Here is a 14,232-nt window from a genome sequence, read left to right on the forward strand (position 1 = left end):
TGAACGCATTTCCGAGTGCCCAAGCCCACTCCCTCTCGACGTTATACACGAGGTCGGCAGAAGCGGGATGCGACGGATCTGAGCAAGCAACTCCGAAGTGCTTTAGAACATAGGGTAGCAAGGGATGGACTCCCAGCGAAGGGAAGGTCTCCCTTACCACAGCGGGGAGACTGGGGAAATCCCGTGGAGATAGGCCTCCTTCGAAAGACGCCGAACGAAATACGCGACCATCCTCCTCCCCTGAGTGGCGGTAAGCCGCCCAGTCGTGGGGCGCGATCCCCACACCGTGCAAACGCATGAGCGAACATGCCGACTTTTGGAAGGCGACCCGAGCCCTCGAATAGGCAAAGGGGCGCGGGCTTACGTAGAGCCCCGGGACGTGGGACAAGACGAATTCACGAGGACTCGGCTGCTCCCGGTGGAACAGATACGCGGCCATTCTGTCGACATACTCCACCTCGCTCAAACTGTACGCGAACGTACGGTCGGACGCGACCGCGGCGGGAATTTGATACGCTGACCCGCCACCCTCCGCCAGGAGCCGACCCAGCACTAAGGAAGCTTCTTCCTCGCGCCCCGCTTCGTACACTTTACGCACCCGGGACAAATCGGGACGAAGATGCTCACGCGACAACAACTCACCCACGCTGATGCTGGTCCGCGCGTATCGACACCAGGAGAATCTCAGGCGATCAAGGGGGAGAGGGGTAGACCGCTCGAGCGGGACCCCGAACCACTCATGGGTATCGACGTCCCCCTCTCTGCCCGACGTCACCATGGCTTGAGCCGTCTCAGGCCGAACACCAGAACCGCGGTCGCCTTCCCCCTCACAAGTCGGCGACGGAGGCCGGACGGGTACGACGACGCGCTGCCCTACAGAGCCAGTGGCGGGGATGATCTCGCTGACCACCACCGAGGCGTGGAGGGTGGGAACTAACTCGACGGACGTCGTCGACCCACGCGAACCGCGGGCTCTTTGGAACGGCTGGGGAAGAGTCCACGGGGGCATGACATCCCCGGGACGACCCGGGGCACCCCCCGTCGAGGCCACGACGACCGGCGCAGGGGAAGGACCGGCAAGCGAGGCAACGCGACCCTCAGACGGAGACACCATGACCAGCGCCCCGAGACAACCGACGAAAGACGACGGTACGATCGCGGCACGAACCGCGAGGAAGGGATAAGATGGTCCGACGGAAGCAACGTCGACGCGAGCACCGAGTGAGCGTCGCTCGGATGGGTTGGGGGAAAAGAAGAGAGAGCCCACGCACAAACACGGGAAGCGAGAACGGCGGTACGATAAGAGAAGGGGGTCGGGACGACGCGCATCCACCTCCAGACCAGTGAAAGAGCCCTCAGACATGGTCGCCCCTACAAGCCCGAGAGTGCTGAACGCGGACGTTCAGTCTTGAGGGGGGGGCCGTGTAGCATAACCCCCCCCCTGGGGCTTTAAATTAGATTTGATCAAGAACTAGATCAGCTACTGTAGAGCGTCGAGCTCTACAGTACAACCGCGCGTGTCCACGTGTACACCACGGGGACAAGGGACACGCGCATACACGTGTACACGTGTACAGCGCGCGAACGAAGCGCACACGCGCCACGAGTAATACGTGTACTGTCAGCCTCGACATAGCTGACAGTATTACAGTGCAGGCCGACCTGCACTACAGTAGCCCACTACAGTATCTCGGTACTGTAGTGTTATGATAGATTGTTTTGTATATTAAATATGGAGCGGACCGACGGCGGCGGAAGGAGACAAGCACGGGCTTGTCCTCAACCGACCGCCAAGGTCAGTCCACCCAGCTTATTCTAAACGTCGCCTTCGCTCTTCGCGCGCGTTTAGTCGGAGCCGAGCCGGAGTGGACGCGCAGCACGCGAGCGAGCACGGAACCACCTCCGCCCGTCAGCACTGGTACGTCACCCAGTGCTGCTCCGGGGCGTCGAGGCGTCGATCCGCTCGTGCGTGCGCGCGTCCCTGCTCGCTCCCGCTCTACCACCGCTACCCGGGCCCGAGCCCGGTTCCGTAGCTGGTTGGCCCGCTTCCCCCCTCCTCCGATCCGGGGTCTACAGGTCGAACTGCGCATACACCTCCAGTCGTTTGGGGGTGTTTATGCTACAGTGGTGTGTTCTGCCAATATGTCATTCATGCTGCTGTGGAGCTTATTCTGACATATAAGCGGAACCATTCCACTGGTGAACTGCCTGTAATCCTTGAAGGAGATGTGAATGCTCCTGGATTGCAGGGCAGTCCTGATGACCTTTGTGACACGTGCCGGTGAGAAACGTTGGCCGTTGTTGGCGAATAAGAATGTCCAATGGGTTCTCATGGCTTCGTCACCATGGAGAGCTCTGACCATTTCGCATTCCAAGGGGCGAATGACCGACAAGTATGAGATCATTCGGAACGAAGTTTGCTTGTCGGGAAATCGGTACACCGTGCGGTTGTAACCAAGCGCGGCCCTTGACTTGCAGTAGCCAGGGTTGAATAAAATTTCGGAGTGGTGACCGATGAAGATGTTCCGGATGTTGTTCTCCCCATTTTGTAGCCTATAAGTGCATATCTCGGTTGCTCGACCGGGAGATCCGGACGAAAAATGCATCATAGCAAGTAGGGAGTCTTGGATGATTTGGCAATGAGCGAGAAACTGCAAGACTCCTGTTTTCGTCATTCGAACACCAGCGACTTGAATTTCTCGGTCTTGGCCAGAGGAAGCAGTAGAGGTAGGGGATGGGCCGAGACCGGATGCCTCATCTTGTGTAGGAACCCTGCGCGGAAAGGAACATGTGGGGTGGACGCAAGGTGTGCGATGGAGTTAATCGGACGATGGATTCATTAGAGCATGGAGGAGATGGGCAACGTTGGCCTGCACCCAAGAAGCGTGGTGAGTGAGGGAGGAGAGAAAAGAAAAGCCAGGAGCGCGGTTCGTGGGGTCGTCACGCAGAGATAAAACGAGTCGTTGGAAATCAGGAGGAAGCTCGGCCCCCAGAAGACAGTGTTCGTAGAAGAACTTGTCGAAAGTCTTGTGTTGGTTTGTGATGATCGTCCCCAAAAGAGGCATGGAGAGGTGGTGAGATTTGATGATTCCACAAGGGTGTTGCTTGTGAATGGCACAGACGGCGAAAGAGATTGGACCTTCCTCATGTTTTATGATTCGCATGATGACATCTAAAGTTTTTCGTATAAATGTAGCCGCAGTGTTGGCATCTTGATCGACGGTTGCGATGATGGCAGCAGCTGGATCTTGGTGGTTCTCGTTGAGATGGGCGGCCGGAAGGGGCGTTTCTGCTACTCGGCGGAGTTCTTGAATCGCTGTCACGGAAACAGCGTATTGGAGGGCGGCAAGAATGTGACTCATGTCACCGGCTTCGGCGAGTCTGAGGGTCGGGGAAGTCTCGGCGAAGAGCGGGGCGGAACTTGCAAAGACGGTAGCGGCGACAACAAAATTACGAACGGCCAAGTTGGTGAGGAGGTCGACATGCCTGAGCCGGACGAGGAGCAAGCTTTTCATGGCATCGTGAAGGCGACTGTGTAAGGCGTGGGAGAGAGTTTCACCTGGGGTCTCGTGGAGAGATGTGCGATTGAGCTCATGAAAGAAGGCGTCGATCGCGACGGAAGTCTGTTCATTACGGGAAAAGTCGGCGTCCCGTGTCTGATGGGTGAAGAAGAGGAGGCGGGCGACATGACTAGCATATCTTCGTTCTGCCACGGATTGAACCCGTCGGAAGGGCGTAGTGCCGTGGAGGTTTATCGCTTGACGAAATCCATGCGTGACGTCCCTGACGACCTTGGCGATACTTTGAAAGTATAGATGGACGCAGGTTGCAACCGTGGATAAAGTTGCTTGAACGTCCTCCGTCGTGACGGCACCCGTGAGTTGAGCTGCCTTCTCACGGCGTAAAGGCAGAGCGTTGAGGGCTTCATCAAAGTCGGTGATCGACAGGAATGTGTTGCGGAGGGCGATGCTGGAGTCTGCGTCATTTTCCTCCAATTCGGTATGAGATCGTCGACCCGGGGCCAGGTCCGAACTGGAACACGTTAGACGACCCAGTACGTCGGCGGCACATTTGTGGAGCTCATAAGACGGGGAGTTTGGGTCTGGAGTGATGAGGTCTAGAGTTGAGTCGGTTGTTGTGTCTATGGGGAGGGGTGACGACACCGGGGCGGATTGGATGGAATCTTCTTCTTCTGAGTCAGGAATGCCGACGGGGACTTGGGAGACGGTGACCATTTCCCCGATTGGCTCTTCGGCCGTAACGGGAAAGTATTTGGTCTTGGCACCACTAAACAGAGACTGGGCGCGAACAGCACCGCGGCCAATGATTTGATCAACCTCGGTCGGCAAGGGGTTTCCGGGTGCATCAGGCGGGTGGACGGAGTTCATATGCTGTCGAAGCCGTTTCGGGGTGCCCTTGGAGAGCTTGCAAAGAGGACAGAAGTAGACTAATTTGCAAGTGAATCCTTGAAGCGGGGGGAGGCTCTTGATCGGAAGAGTGATGGCCGGATCGGGGAGGAATTGGGGAGCCTGCAGGTAGTCGGAAAGGAGCGGAGAATCGGAAACAGAGGTACGGTGGAAGGAGAGGGCTTCTTCTGCGAGTCTAGAGCGCTGTGCGGCCTGGGGAGTAGGGATGTTGTGAACGTGGCGCAAGTGGTCGCTGAAGGCCCTTGCACTGGGGGACCCGCTCTTGCAATCGACGCAGACAAGGATGAGGGGGATGGAATGGAAGCCAACAGACAAGGACGTAGGTGCGAGATGCAGTGGCACCCGAGGATCGTTGCGGACGAAAGCGGCGGCATGCGATGGCGTAGTCATTGCGCGTGAAGTCGGGAGAGAGCGGGAAAGGAGGCGAGAGGTGAGGGGTTTCGGGGATGCGAAACGCTGGGGAAGAAGAGAAGAGGTAAAGAGAGAGAGCGGGGGGTCAGTGAGTACGAGAACCCTGTATATGTAAACATTGCGTCGAAATAAGACCTGCGAGGGGCTCATACTGAGTAGGAGACCGGGGAGCCTGGGTAGCACAGAAAGGAAGGGTTGACGTTCCGATACGTGGTGAAGTTCTACGATGATGTGGAGAATTTGGCATAGTTAGTAGTGGGTGTCAAGGAAGTAGGGTCATGAAATTAAGGGTGATTACGTGAGTTAGGGAAACACGTCGCTGTATGGCGTCAGAAGGGAATGGGGATGTGAATTTGATCTGTGGCTTGCCAGAGTCTGAATGAGGTGCAGGTTGAGCAATTTTGCTTTTGGTTGAAGTTATGAGTGTGCATCTCGAATTTGAGATTAGGGGGAGGAGGGGGATTACGGGAACACAGTTGTCCATGTACATTCCTAACAGTGGGGGCCGGTGGCTGTATACTTCCAAAAAATTCTTCGACCGACTTTCCTACGCTGACGGCTTCCCAAGTCCAGGAAAATTCTAACTAATTGAAAACTCAATATTAACATTAAATTTATAATGATTACAACATGCGCTAATTAGTAACGAAATCGCGTCCCAAGGACGCCGGGGTTTGGAGCACCATTGTCTGGATGATGGTGGAGCTTGTGCAACAATTAAATGATCATTAAATATTAACCACAATTAATTACTAATTACAATATTTCTAATTAGGGGATTAATGGAGTAGGAGATTAATTAATGTCTGACACTGTCAAGCAAGAGTTAACAGCTGACACTGTCCAGCAATTACGCAGACAACTCCCACGTACAACGGTCGTCACACACGACCTCCATTCGAGTTGGTGTGCTTGTTTAATGCATTGGGTCTATTTATTTGCAGACTTATTACTGCACTCTAGGGCACTCTAGACTTCGTATTGTGACATTACGGCTTAAAAGACGTAGTCTATTCCACGATAGATTGGCAAAGGATATATAAGTAAAGTTTGTTGTTCAGTTATAGTGTGGGATTTTTCGACTATGGAGCCCTGCCGGGCTCTCAAAAATATCAAGGTACATCGCGCAGGCTTGCAAGAGCAGGCAAGGTCTTTGGTATGATATGCAATGTTCTGTCGTGGAACAAGATTTTCAAAAGCTGTATGGGTGGCCAGCCATACTGCAACTAATGTACTTTTTGCTAATTTTTTGGAGGTCGATTCCAGTATGGCTGGCCACCCATACAGCTTTTGAAAATCTTGTTGCACGACAAAAATGCAATGCATTTCTCGTGGCGAACAAAATGCAATGTACTACACGTGTAGATGACCGAAATGCAATGAAGTACACGTGGTGACCAAGACATTTATTAAATCGTAGTTAAATATTTATGTTAAGTATATAGTGTTTATGAAATGCATTAATTCATGTCCGACAGTGTAATGTTCCGCAATCGCGTCCTAAGGACGCAAAGTTTCGGGGTACCATTGTTCTAATGACGGTACTGCTCGACATTAATTAAATAGTAGTTAAATATTAAATTATTAACGATAAATCTAAGATTTTTGATATTTTTTGGGGCGTGATTTGAGTATGATTGTAGTATGGTTGTCGCGCGACAAGATTTCATTTTGCTGTATGGGTGGCCAGCCATACTACAACTTTATTAAAATTTGATAACTTTTGGGGGGTGATTCTAGTATGGGTGGCCACCCATACTAACATTTCCTGTATTGGTAATATAGTGCTGACCTGTGCCAGTGGGACGAAAACGGCTCTATATCGAACCTGGCATTATATGAAAATTGAAATTTCGACTTTTAAATCCCACTTTTCTTGCATCACTGCTTTCGAAGTGTGGTTCCGTGAACTTCGATACCCTCCGATCACGAAGAAGCGGGTGTCCGTCGGATACTTTATTGCGTGGAAACTACGGTATGACCCATTGTCTGCGTCTCATTACGTATGGTGTGCTGTACTGTCGTCTGGATCAAACTACACGAAAATTCTAACTAATTGAAAACTAAATATTAACATTAAATGTATAATGATTACAACATGCCCCAACTAATTACCAAACTGCGTCCCAAGGACGCCAGGGTTTAAAGCACCATTGTCTGAATGATGGTAGAGCTTGTGCATCAATTAAGTGATCATTAAATATTACCTCAATTATTTATTACTTACAATATTTGTATTTAGGGGATTAATGGAGTAGGGGATTAAGTAATGTCTGACACAGTCAAGCAAGAGTTAAGAGCTGACACTACCAAGCAATTATGCAGACAACTCCCACGTACAACGGTCCTCACGCACGACCTCCATTGACTCCAAAAATTAACAAAATATCTTAGATTTTGGTTCTGTGATCAGTGGTCACTGATCACATACCAAGGGGGGATGTCGTACAACACCTCCAGATCTGGGACACAACCGGTTGAAACGGCAGCCCAATAATATCGAAAAAATATTTGCGTTAATAGGATGGTACAGTTTTAGAAAACCTTAATTTTAATGGAAAGTACTTCAGATAGAGCGAGTCTGGCTTTAGAGCGGTAACACTGTAGAAGGGTCTGTGGGTACAGAGCAATACTCGCGTTAATGGGATAGTACAGTTTTAGAAGACTTCAATATTAAGTGGAAAGTACTTGAGATAGAATGAGGCTGGCTTTAGGGCAAAAAAGTGTCAACGGGGCTGTGGGTAGAGCAGGTATCGCTCGTGGCGAAGTTGTCATCGCGAAAACTTAAGATTGCAAATTTTAAAAAATGTTTTAGATTTTGGCCCTGTGATCAATAGGTCTGTGATCAGTGGGGCTGTGATCAGTGGGTCTGTGATCAGTGGTCCTTGATCACAGACCGGCGAACGGTGTCGTACGACATCGTCCTTGCTGTAAAATTTGACAAAATTTTAGATTCCCAATTTTTCTAGCAAATGGCCCTGTGATCAGTGGGTCTGTGATCAGTGGGTCTGTGATCAGTGGTCACTGATCACAGACCGGCGAAGAGTGTCGTACGACATCGTCCTTGCTGTAAAATTTGACAAAATTACATCATAGTTAAATATATAGTGTTTTTAATATGCATTAATTAATGTTCGACAGTGTAACGTGTTATAGATTGCATTTTGATCACCACGTGTCATACAAAGCATTTCTGTTCGCACGTGTAATAAATTGCGTTAGGGTGATTTTTGGTAATGTTTTCGGGGGTGATTTGGGTGTGATTCTAGTGCGGTTGTCGCGCGACAAGATTTCATTTTGCTGTATGGGTGGCCAGCCATACTACAACTTTATTAAAATTTGATAACTTTTCGGAGGGCAATTCTAGTATGGGTGGCCACCCATACTAACATTTCCTGTATTGGTAATATAGTGCTGACCTGTGGGGGTGGGACGAAAATGGCTCTATATCGAACCCGGCACTATAAGTAAATTGAATTTCGACTTTTTAAAGCCACTTTTCTTGCATCACTGCTTTCAAGGAACTCACGCAGGGCGCTATCACTCATACTGCACATCTGCACTAAAGATTCAAGTCTTACAAATGCCAAAACGCTTTATGCTGGGACCACAGACGCAGTGACGGACCTGGAATACTGGGATAGTCCGTTGCTGCGTTGTTTTTTGTGTCTATCCCTATCCCCCTGCCCCTGCCGTCCTCTTGCTCTGCCGTCGTCCTTGTGCCGCCGCCGCCCCCGCCGCTGCCACCGCCGCTGCCACCGCCGCCGCCGCGACCACCGCCGCTGCCGCCATTCGGCACCAATCCCCTAAATCCCCTTATCGGATTGGTCTACTTCTTTTCTCGATCTGTTTATCGAAGATTGTGCTCTCACTGCCGTCCAAATCCGAAAGTCTAGCGATGGTGGCCATGGCTGCGGCATCTCACAGCCGAGGTAAGGATAGATCTGTTGATTCGGCGTGAAGTCGCGGTCGGGTGTTGGACACGTTCTATTTGTTTGGCAGAGGCGTCTGATGCTATCATGATGTGAGCGACAGCGAGCGGTGGCGCGGGTGGCGTGGCGAAGAGGTCTTAACAGCCGGCGGGCGTCGTGCGACGGCTTTGACGGCGTGACAGGACGCAAGATAAGACGCGAGAAAGGGGCAGACGGAGTGTGGAGTCTAGAGTCAGGTGCGGAGAGAGAATTACAAGTGCCGGCCAGTTGGAGACTGCGTGTCGAATGTAGAGTGGAATTATGGGAGTTGCGAATGACAACAGCGGCGGCAAGTCTGGTCGGACTATCACAGAGGGCCAGTCGTGGGTCATGGCTCAGGGCAGCTAAGCCATTATCTCGAGTGATGGCTCGATTGTTTTCTGAAATGGATGAGGACATCAGATGCGGCAGGGACTCAATGAAGAATCTACAAGACGACATTGACAACAAATCTTGGGCGTTGAAACGCGAAAAAGAAGCAGCCTTCGTCACGATTTGTACTTGCTGTGTTATCTGTCAATCTCACCAAGATCCGATCCGTCATCCACCATCGCTCGCCACTTGGACCTTGTCGGAGCGAACTGATACCATAACCCCTACTTCGTCGTTGCAGCATTATAGACTCGCGATGGCACCCCACACCTATACAACTCTGTGGATGTTCGCTCGCGGTCCCGCCCACGTGCTGAACAAGTCCGCTTGGGTTCGGATTTGCCTTCAAGCGTATGCGATGATTCCGCTCCACCAGCTCTCAAAGTGTGGCCGCTCCACCGATGGATCCTTGAACATCTTCAGCGGCCGTAGATGTGCTGCAATTGTTCGGAGGGGGGCATGGAAGTCTGCGTACGATTCTGACAACACTTAGGCGAAATGTTGCTCTTCTATGACTGATCGAGGGCGGACGGCGGGGTCAGTATGGTGTTTGAGCTGGCGTGGTATGGGGAAGAAAGAGGAGGTGCGGGCCCCGGGGGTCGGGTGTGGGGGGAGGATTATGTTTGGGTGGTGGGGGTAGGGAGCGGGGATGGGTACCAAGGGGATACGAAGGGAGGGCGGAACGGGTGAAGATGGAGGTTTTTTCTTTTTTCGTTTCGACAGGACAGAGGGAGGTGACGTCGTGGGACGGAGGAGCAAGCTTGGGGAATGGTAAGAAGGGGTCAGGCTGCACGCCGGTGCACATCTCAACGAAGTCGTGCAGCACGTCCTTTGGACGAGCCTGCATGCTCTTCACATAACACGCTCCCCGCGGTCACGAGCAAGTAGAGCCTAGGAATTATATACGAGCTGAGTCTCCCGGACGCGCTCGTGCACAGATCGTCGCAGATAGGGGCGCCTGGGCGCGCGCTCTCCATGACGAACATTTCTCTCTCGCGGGCTGTCCGTGTGCAGCGCGCGGCACAGGCGCTGCGGGATGTGATTTATTTCTGTAATAAAGTTATTCATATTCATAGATCAGTATGAGGACTCGGGCATACGTGCCACGCCGCATGAGCGTGTGGTAAAAGTGAACCGCGGGCGCTCAGCGAGAGATTCCTTCTTTCGACGATTCAGTTGTCTTTCGACGAGTTATCCAGCGTCGAGGTGATGTTCAAGCCGTAATCAGCCTGTCATAGATCGTCAAGTAGGTACCATCTGCTGCTGTGCGACGCGTGATAAGTGCGGCAGTCGGGAAGGATAGGACAAGAGCATATGTGCCGCAATGGAAAAGAGGTACTGCTTCTGAGCATACCGTGGCCAAGAACGAGTGTACGAAAGTGTTATGGCAGTGGTGGATGTGGAGTGAGGATATGCCAAGAGCCGCGAATGGCGGAGAGATTTGACATCTGAGGCATGCGTTCGAAGGACAAGACATTCTGTAAGAGGAGGGTTGAGGAAGCTGACGAGGCTGAGGTGCGGCCGGAGATGGCATGCTCCGCTAAAGCGCAGATCCACTGGCAGGATGCTACCGCTTCAATAGTTTTGTACGAGGGTAGAAACGTGTCTGTTTTTGCGAATGTGGCAGGGATTCTGAAAATACTTGTAGGGGAGAGCGCAAGAAGGATGGCTTTGCGAATACCGCCGGCATGCAACACCCGTAATTAGCGGGAAGAGTTGCCCTTGCTCATGCTCATTAATGGCCCGCCGTCCACGTCCATCTCTACAATCCCCACTGCGCCCCTCTCAAGCTGCCCCCTAACGGCACGTTGCTCCGACGTGCATCCGAGCTGCCCCTGCTCTCCAAAATTGATAGCAACAAATCGATGGCGACCTGAAAGCATCCCTGACCTGCATCACGGCGAGCTCGGCGGCGAGCTCCAGCGGGCACGTAGAAATCGGAAAGCAGGCGGCTGTGGCCCGGAGAGCATTCCCCGCTTGCTCCCCGACTGCACGGAGACAACGAGGCAATGGGTGTAGTGCAGAAACGCGCGAAGCGCGTCCACCATCCGCGGTCAACTGGAGGGTCACGCACGGATAGGCAAATGTGTAGAATGAAGCGGACACGCGCGGGAGTTTGAAGGTAAAGCGGTAGGCAAGCGGTGAAGGTGGAACGGCGCGGCTCTGAGAAGGTGTATGCAGAACTGGCCCGTGCTCATACAATCTGCCTCTCACGGGGAACAGTCCCTCGCTCGCCCCCCTCATCCCCCCAACCGAGTGAATCATATGGTAACGAATCGCTCTGCGCCTTAGCGAACCCTTTTCCCCCACCCACACCGTCGTCCATAGCCCCGCTCTTTATAAACAGCCAACCCCGCCGTAATAGCTTTCGTTCCTCTCCCCTCCTCTCCCCTCCTCCCGACGCTCATCATGTCATCTTGACTCCTTTTTTTTTCGTTCTACGATACCACCAACTCTCCAACATGTTTCCCACCGCCTCCCCCCAAACACCGTTCTTCCCTATCGGTTGCCCTACAGAGCCTCCCCCAAACTCCCTCGACGCTTCCGTTGCTCGCTTCACTCCTCCCGCTCCCAAACCTCTTACCCCCCACCTGCTTGCAAGGGCCGCTCCAAGCGCATGCCCAAAGGGATCATTCGCGTTGTACCCGATGGAACCCCTTGGACTTGTGCCAGGTGCAAAACCAACATCACCCCCGTCCGCCGTAGCGGATTGGGCGGCGTTGTAACGCTTTGCAACGCGTGCGGCTTGCGCCGCTCCAAAAACATCCGCGCCGCCCTCGAAGGGGGTATTTCCAAGAAGCGCGGGAAGAAGGGGCCCAACGCCAAGGTCAAATCGAATGAACGCAAGGCAGTTGCGCAGAAAAAGACGTTCAAGAAGGCTGTTGCGCTGCAGCAACACCGACAAGATGTGCCAGTTGCCAACAATACGAAACAGCCTGGCCGCTTTGTTCACCATGGAAACGACCAACAACCGAATCAAAACACACCGGCGCTTCAGGAGCAGCCGGCCCGAGTCTCGCAGGCTGCTGGGCGTGTACACTACGTCATTAAGGAGGAGCAATGCGCGACAGTGGAGCAGACTGCGTATGGCATAGCGCAGCACCAGCTTCCCGCGCATTGGGAAGCACAGTACCAGCCTCCATATGGTTTCCCGGAAGAGCAATCTCCAGCCTCGGACACTTCATATGAAACTTACGCTATCAAGGATCACAACATCCCGGTAGAGTATTTGCCGGTCACCGCGCAGCACCAGGAGCGGGTATATGGGGAGGCAATACAAGAGGAGCTCGCCGCAGCGGTCGGCTGGGAAGCCCAGAACAAATGCGTCCCTTGGCCGGTGGCAGGAGGCTACGCTCCCGATGGCCACATCACTGAAGGCGAGGGTGGAAGCCTACAGGGCAAGGAAATTGGAGTATCACATCTATTTGGATCGATGACGTTGCACGCGAATGTGATGAGGACGCAGGAGATGCAGGGTGAACATGAGGGCACGCTGGGCGATAGATATGAAGACCAAGTGTGTTCACCAGCACTCCCATTGTCGATGAGCACAGAGAGCGACGAAGTGCTGGCGGCAATCGCTTGCGGGATGGAGGGTGCTTCGCACATGACGGATGCGCCATCTCCCCTACCGTCGGCGTCGGAGTCGATGGCAGCGGGGTTGCAGCGGTGTCTACAGAGCATCGCTGGACGAATTGCATCACAGGAACTGATGCTGCACCGCCTGAACGAGGTGCAGTTTCAACTACTCGCCGACGGGAACATTGGAGATGCGGTGTCACAGGTGCGCCGGGAGATTGCGGGGCTGAGGGACTACGGTCGTGATACGATAGAAGTGATGAGGGGGTTTGCTACAGCTCTGCTTGGCGGAAGGGAGTGAGACGTGGGACCAAGGTTGGAGGAAAAGGCTTTAGTTGTAAGTAATGCGTGCTCATCGTGTGTTTGTCGTTCAGTAAATTTTTTTTGCGTGTTTCAAAGTGTGCGAAACGGGTGGTGTCGGTAGAGTTTGAAGCAAGAGTGCAGATGCGGCCGTCGCCGCGCTACAGTACGAGCGAGATAGAAGGGTTCGACCTGAACAGGTGGCGTTCACGCCACCTGCATAGAGCATCGCGAATGGGACATGGGCAACCTATCATTCGTAAGGCATGTGTGCGGGCAGCGGCAGCGAGCGGGACGCTGTATCGAGGGACGAGGGAGAAAGGAAAGGGTGGAAGAGGGACGGACGTGGGAGAAGAGTGTCTGAAGAGTGTCTGAAGAGTGTCACGGGCGACTCATTGGCATGTTGGCTTGAATGTTTGAAGGTCATTGCAAGAGCGGATGCGAGATTTCAACGTCACAGGAGTGATGGAAAAACTTGGACAAAGACGAGAGGAACGATAGAACGATACTGGTACAGTTGCATACATATCATGTATACATACCGATCATAAGGCCAAAAGCCTCCCAGTGCTCCGTGGGGGAGGTTTCGACGGCTAGATACAAAAAATCGCTGACGCGTCTCTCATCTTGTCAGACTTCGAATAATTGAACAACTGAAGGGGGTTTGCCCTACATTTGGGACAACGCCAAAATAGCTCGGATATGCAAATTATTTGAAAACAACCGTATGGGGGAGGTGGGGGGGCGCAGCGGCCGCGAGGAAGGGCGCGGCTCTACAGCGCTGGGAGGGGCCGGCTGTGGACGCGGAGTCGTGCGGTGTGACGCGCACGTGTTGACAGCACGAGCGCGAGTCATAGGCTCACGGCGCAACGGGCGTCACGGGGTGGGGCGCGAATTTTGCGATTTCGTGGGAGAGGCGTCGGACACCAGCGACGGCGTCGGTCACCTTTATAATAATATTAAAAACGTCAATAAATGTTGCAGATTTCAATTGTATGTCGCCAATTTTTACAGCATACATCTACTTTACGGCGCGGGGGCGGGGGGGAGAGAGAGGGGGACGCACACCGTCTTTCAGCCCACAAAAACTGTACGCATGTGATTTGGGACGTACCGTATATTTTCATAATCAATTTGAATCCAACACGTCACCCGCCGCCTGGAAACAAGAT

General features: G+C 52.9%; 1 protein-coding gene across 1 annotated transcript; it reads left to right on the forward strand.

Moving 5' to 3' along the window:
• The first annotated feature begins 12,893 nt into the window (after positions 1-12,893).
• CHC_T00003154001 (hypothetical protein) lies at positions 12,894-13,061 on the forward strand. Its single transcript, XM_005714219.1, has one exon. The coding sequence runs from the start codon at positions 12,894-12,896 to the stop codon at positions 13,059-13,061; it is 168 nt and encodes a 55-aa protein (XP_005714276.1).
• The last annotated feature ends 1,171 nt before the right edge of the window (positions 13,062-14,232 follow it).

The sequence above is a fragment of the Chondrus crispus genome, genomic scaffold, assembly GCF_000350225.1.
Source record: "Chondrus crispus Stackhouse genomic scaffold, scaffold_175, whole genome shotgun sequence".
Taxonomy (NCBI): Eukaryota; Rhodophyta; class Florideophyceae; order Gigartinales; family Gigartinaceae; genus Chondrus; species Chondrus crispus.

Excerpts from the sequence above, each read along its gene's own strand:
- CHC_T00003154001 (XM_005714219.1), top strand. The coding sequence starts at position 12,894 with ATGCTGCACCGCCTGAACGAGGTGCAGTTTCAACTACTCGCCGACGGG.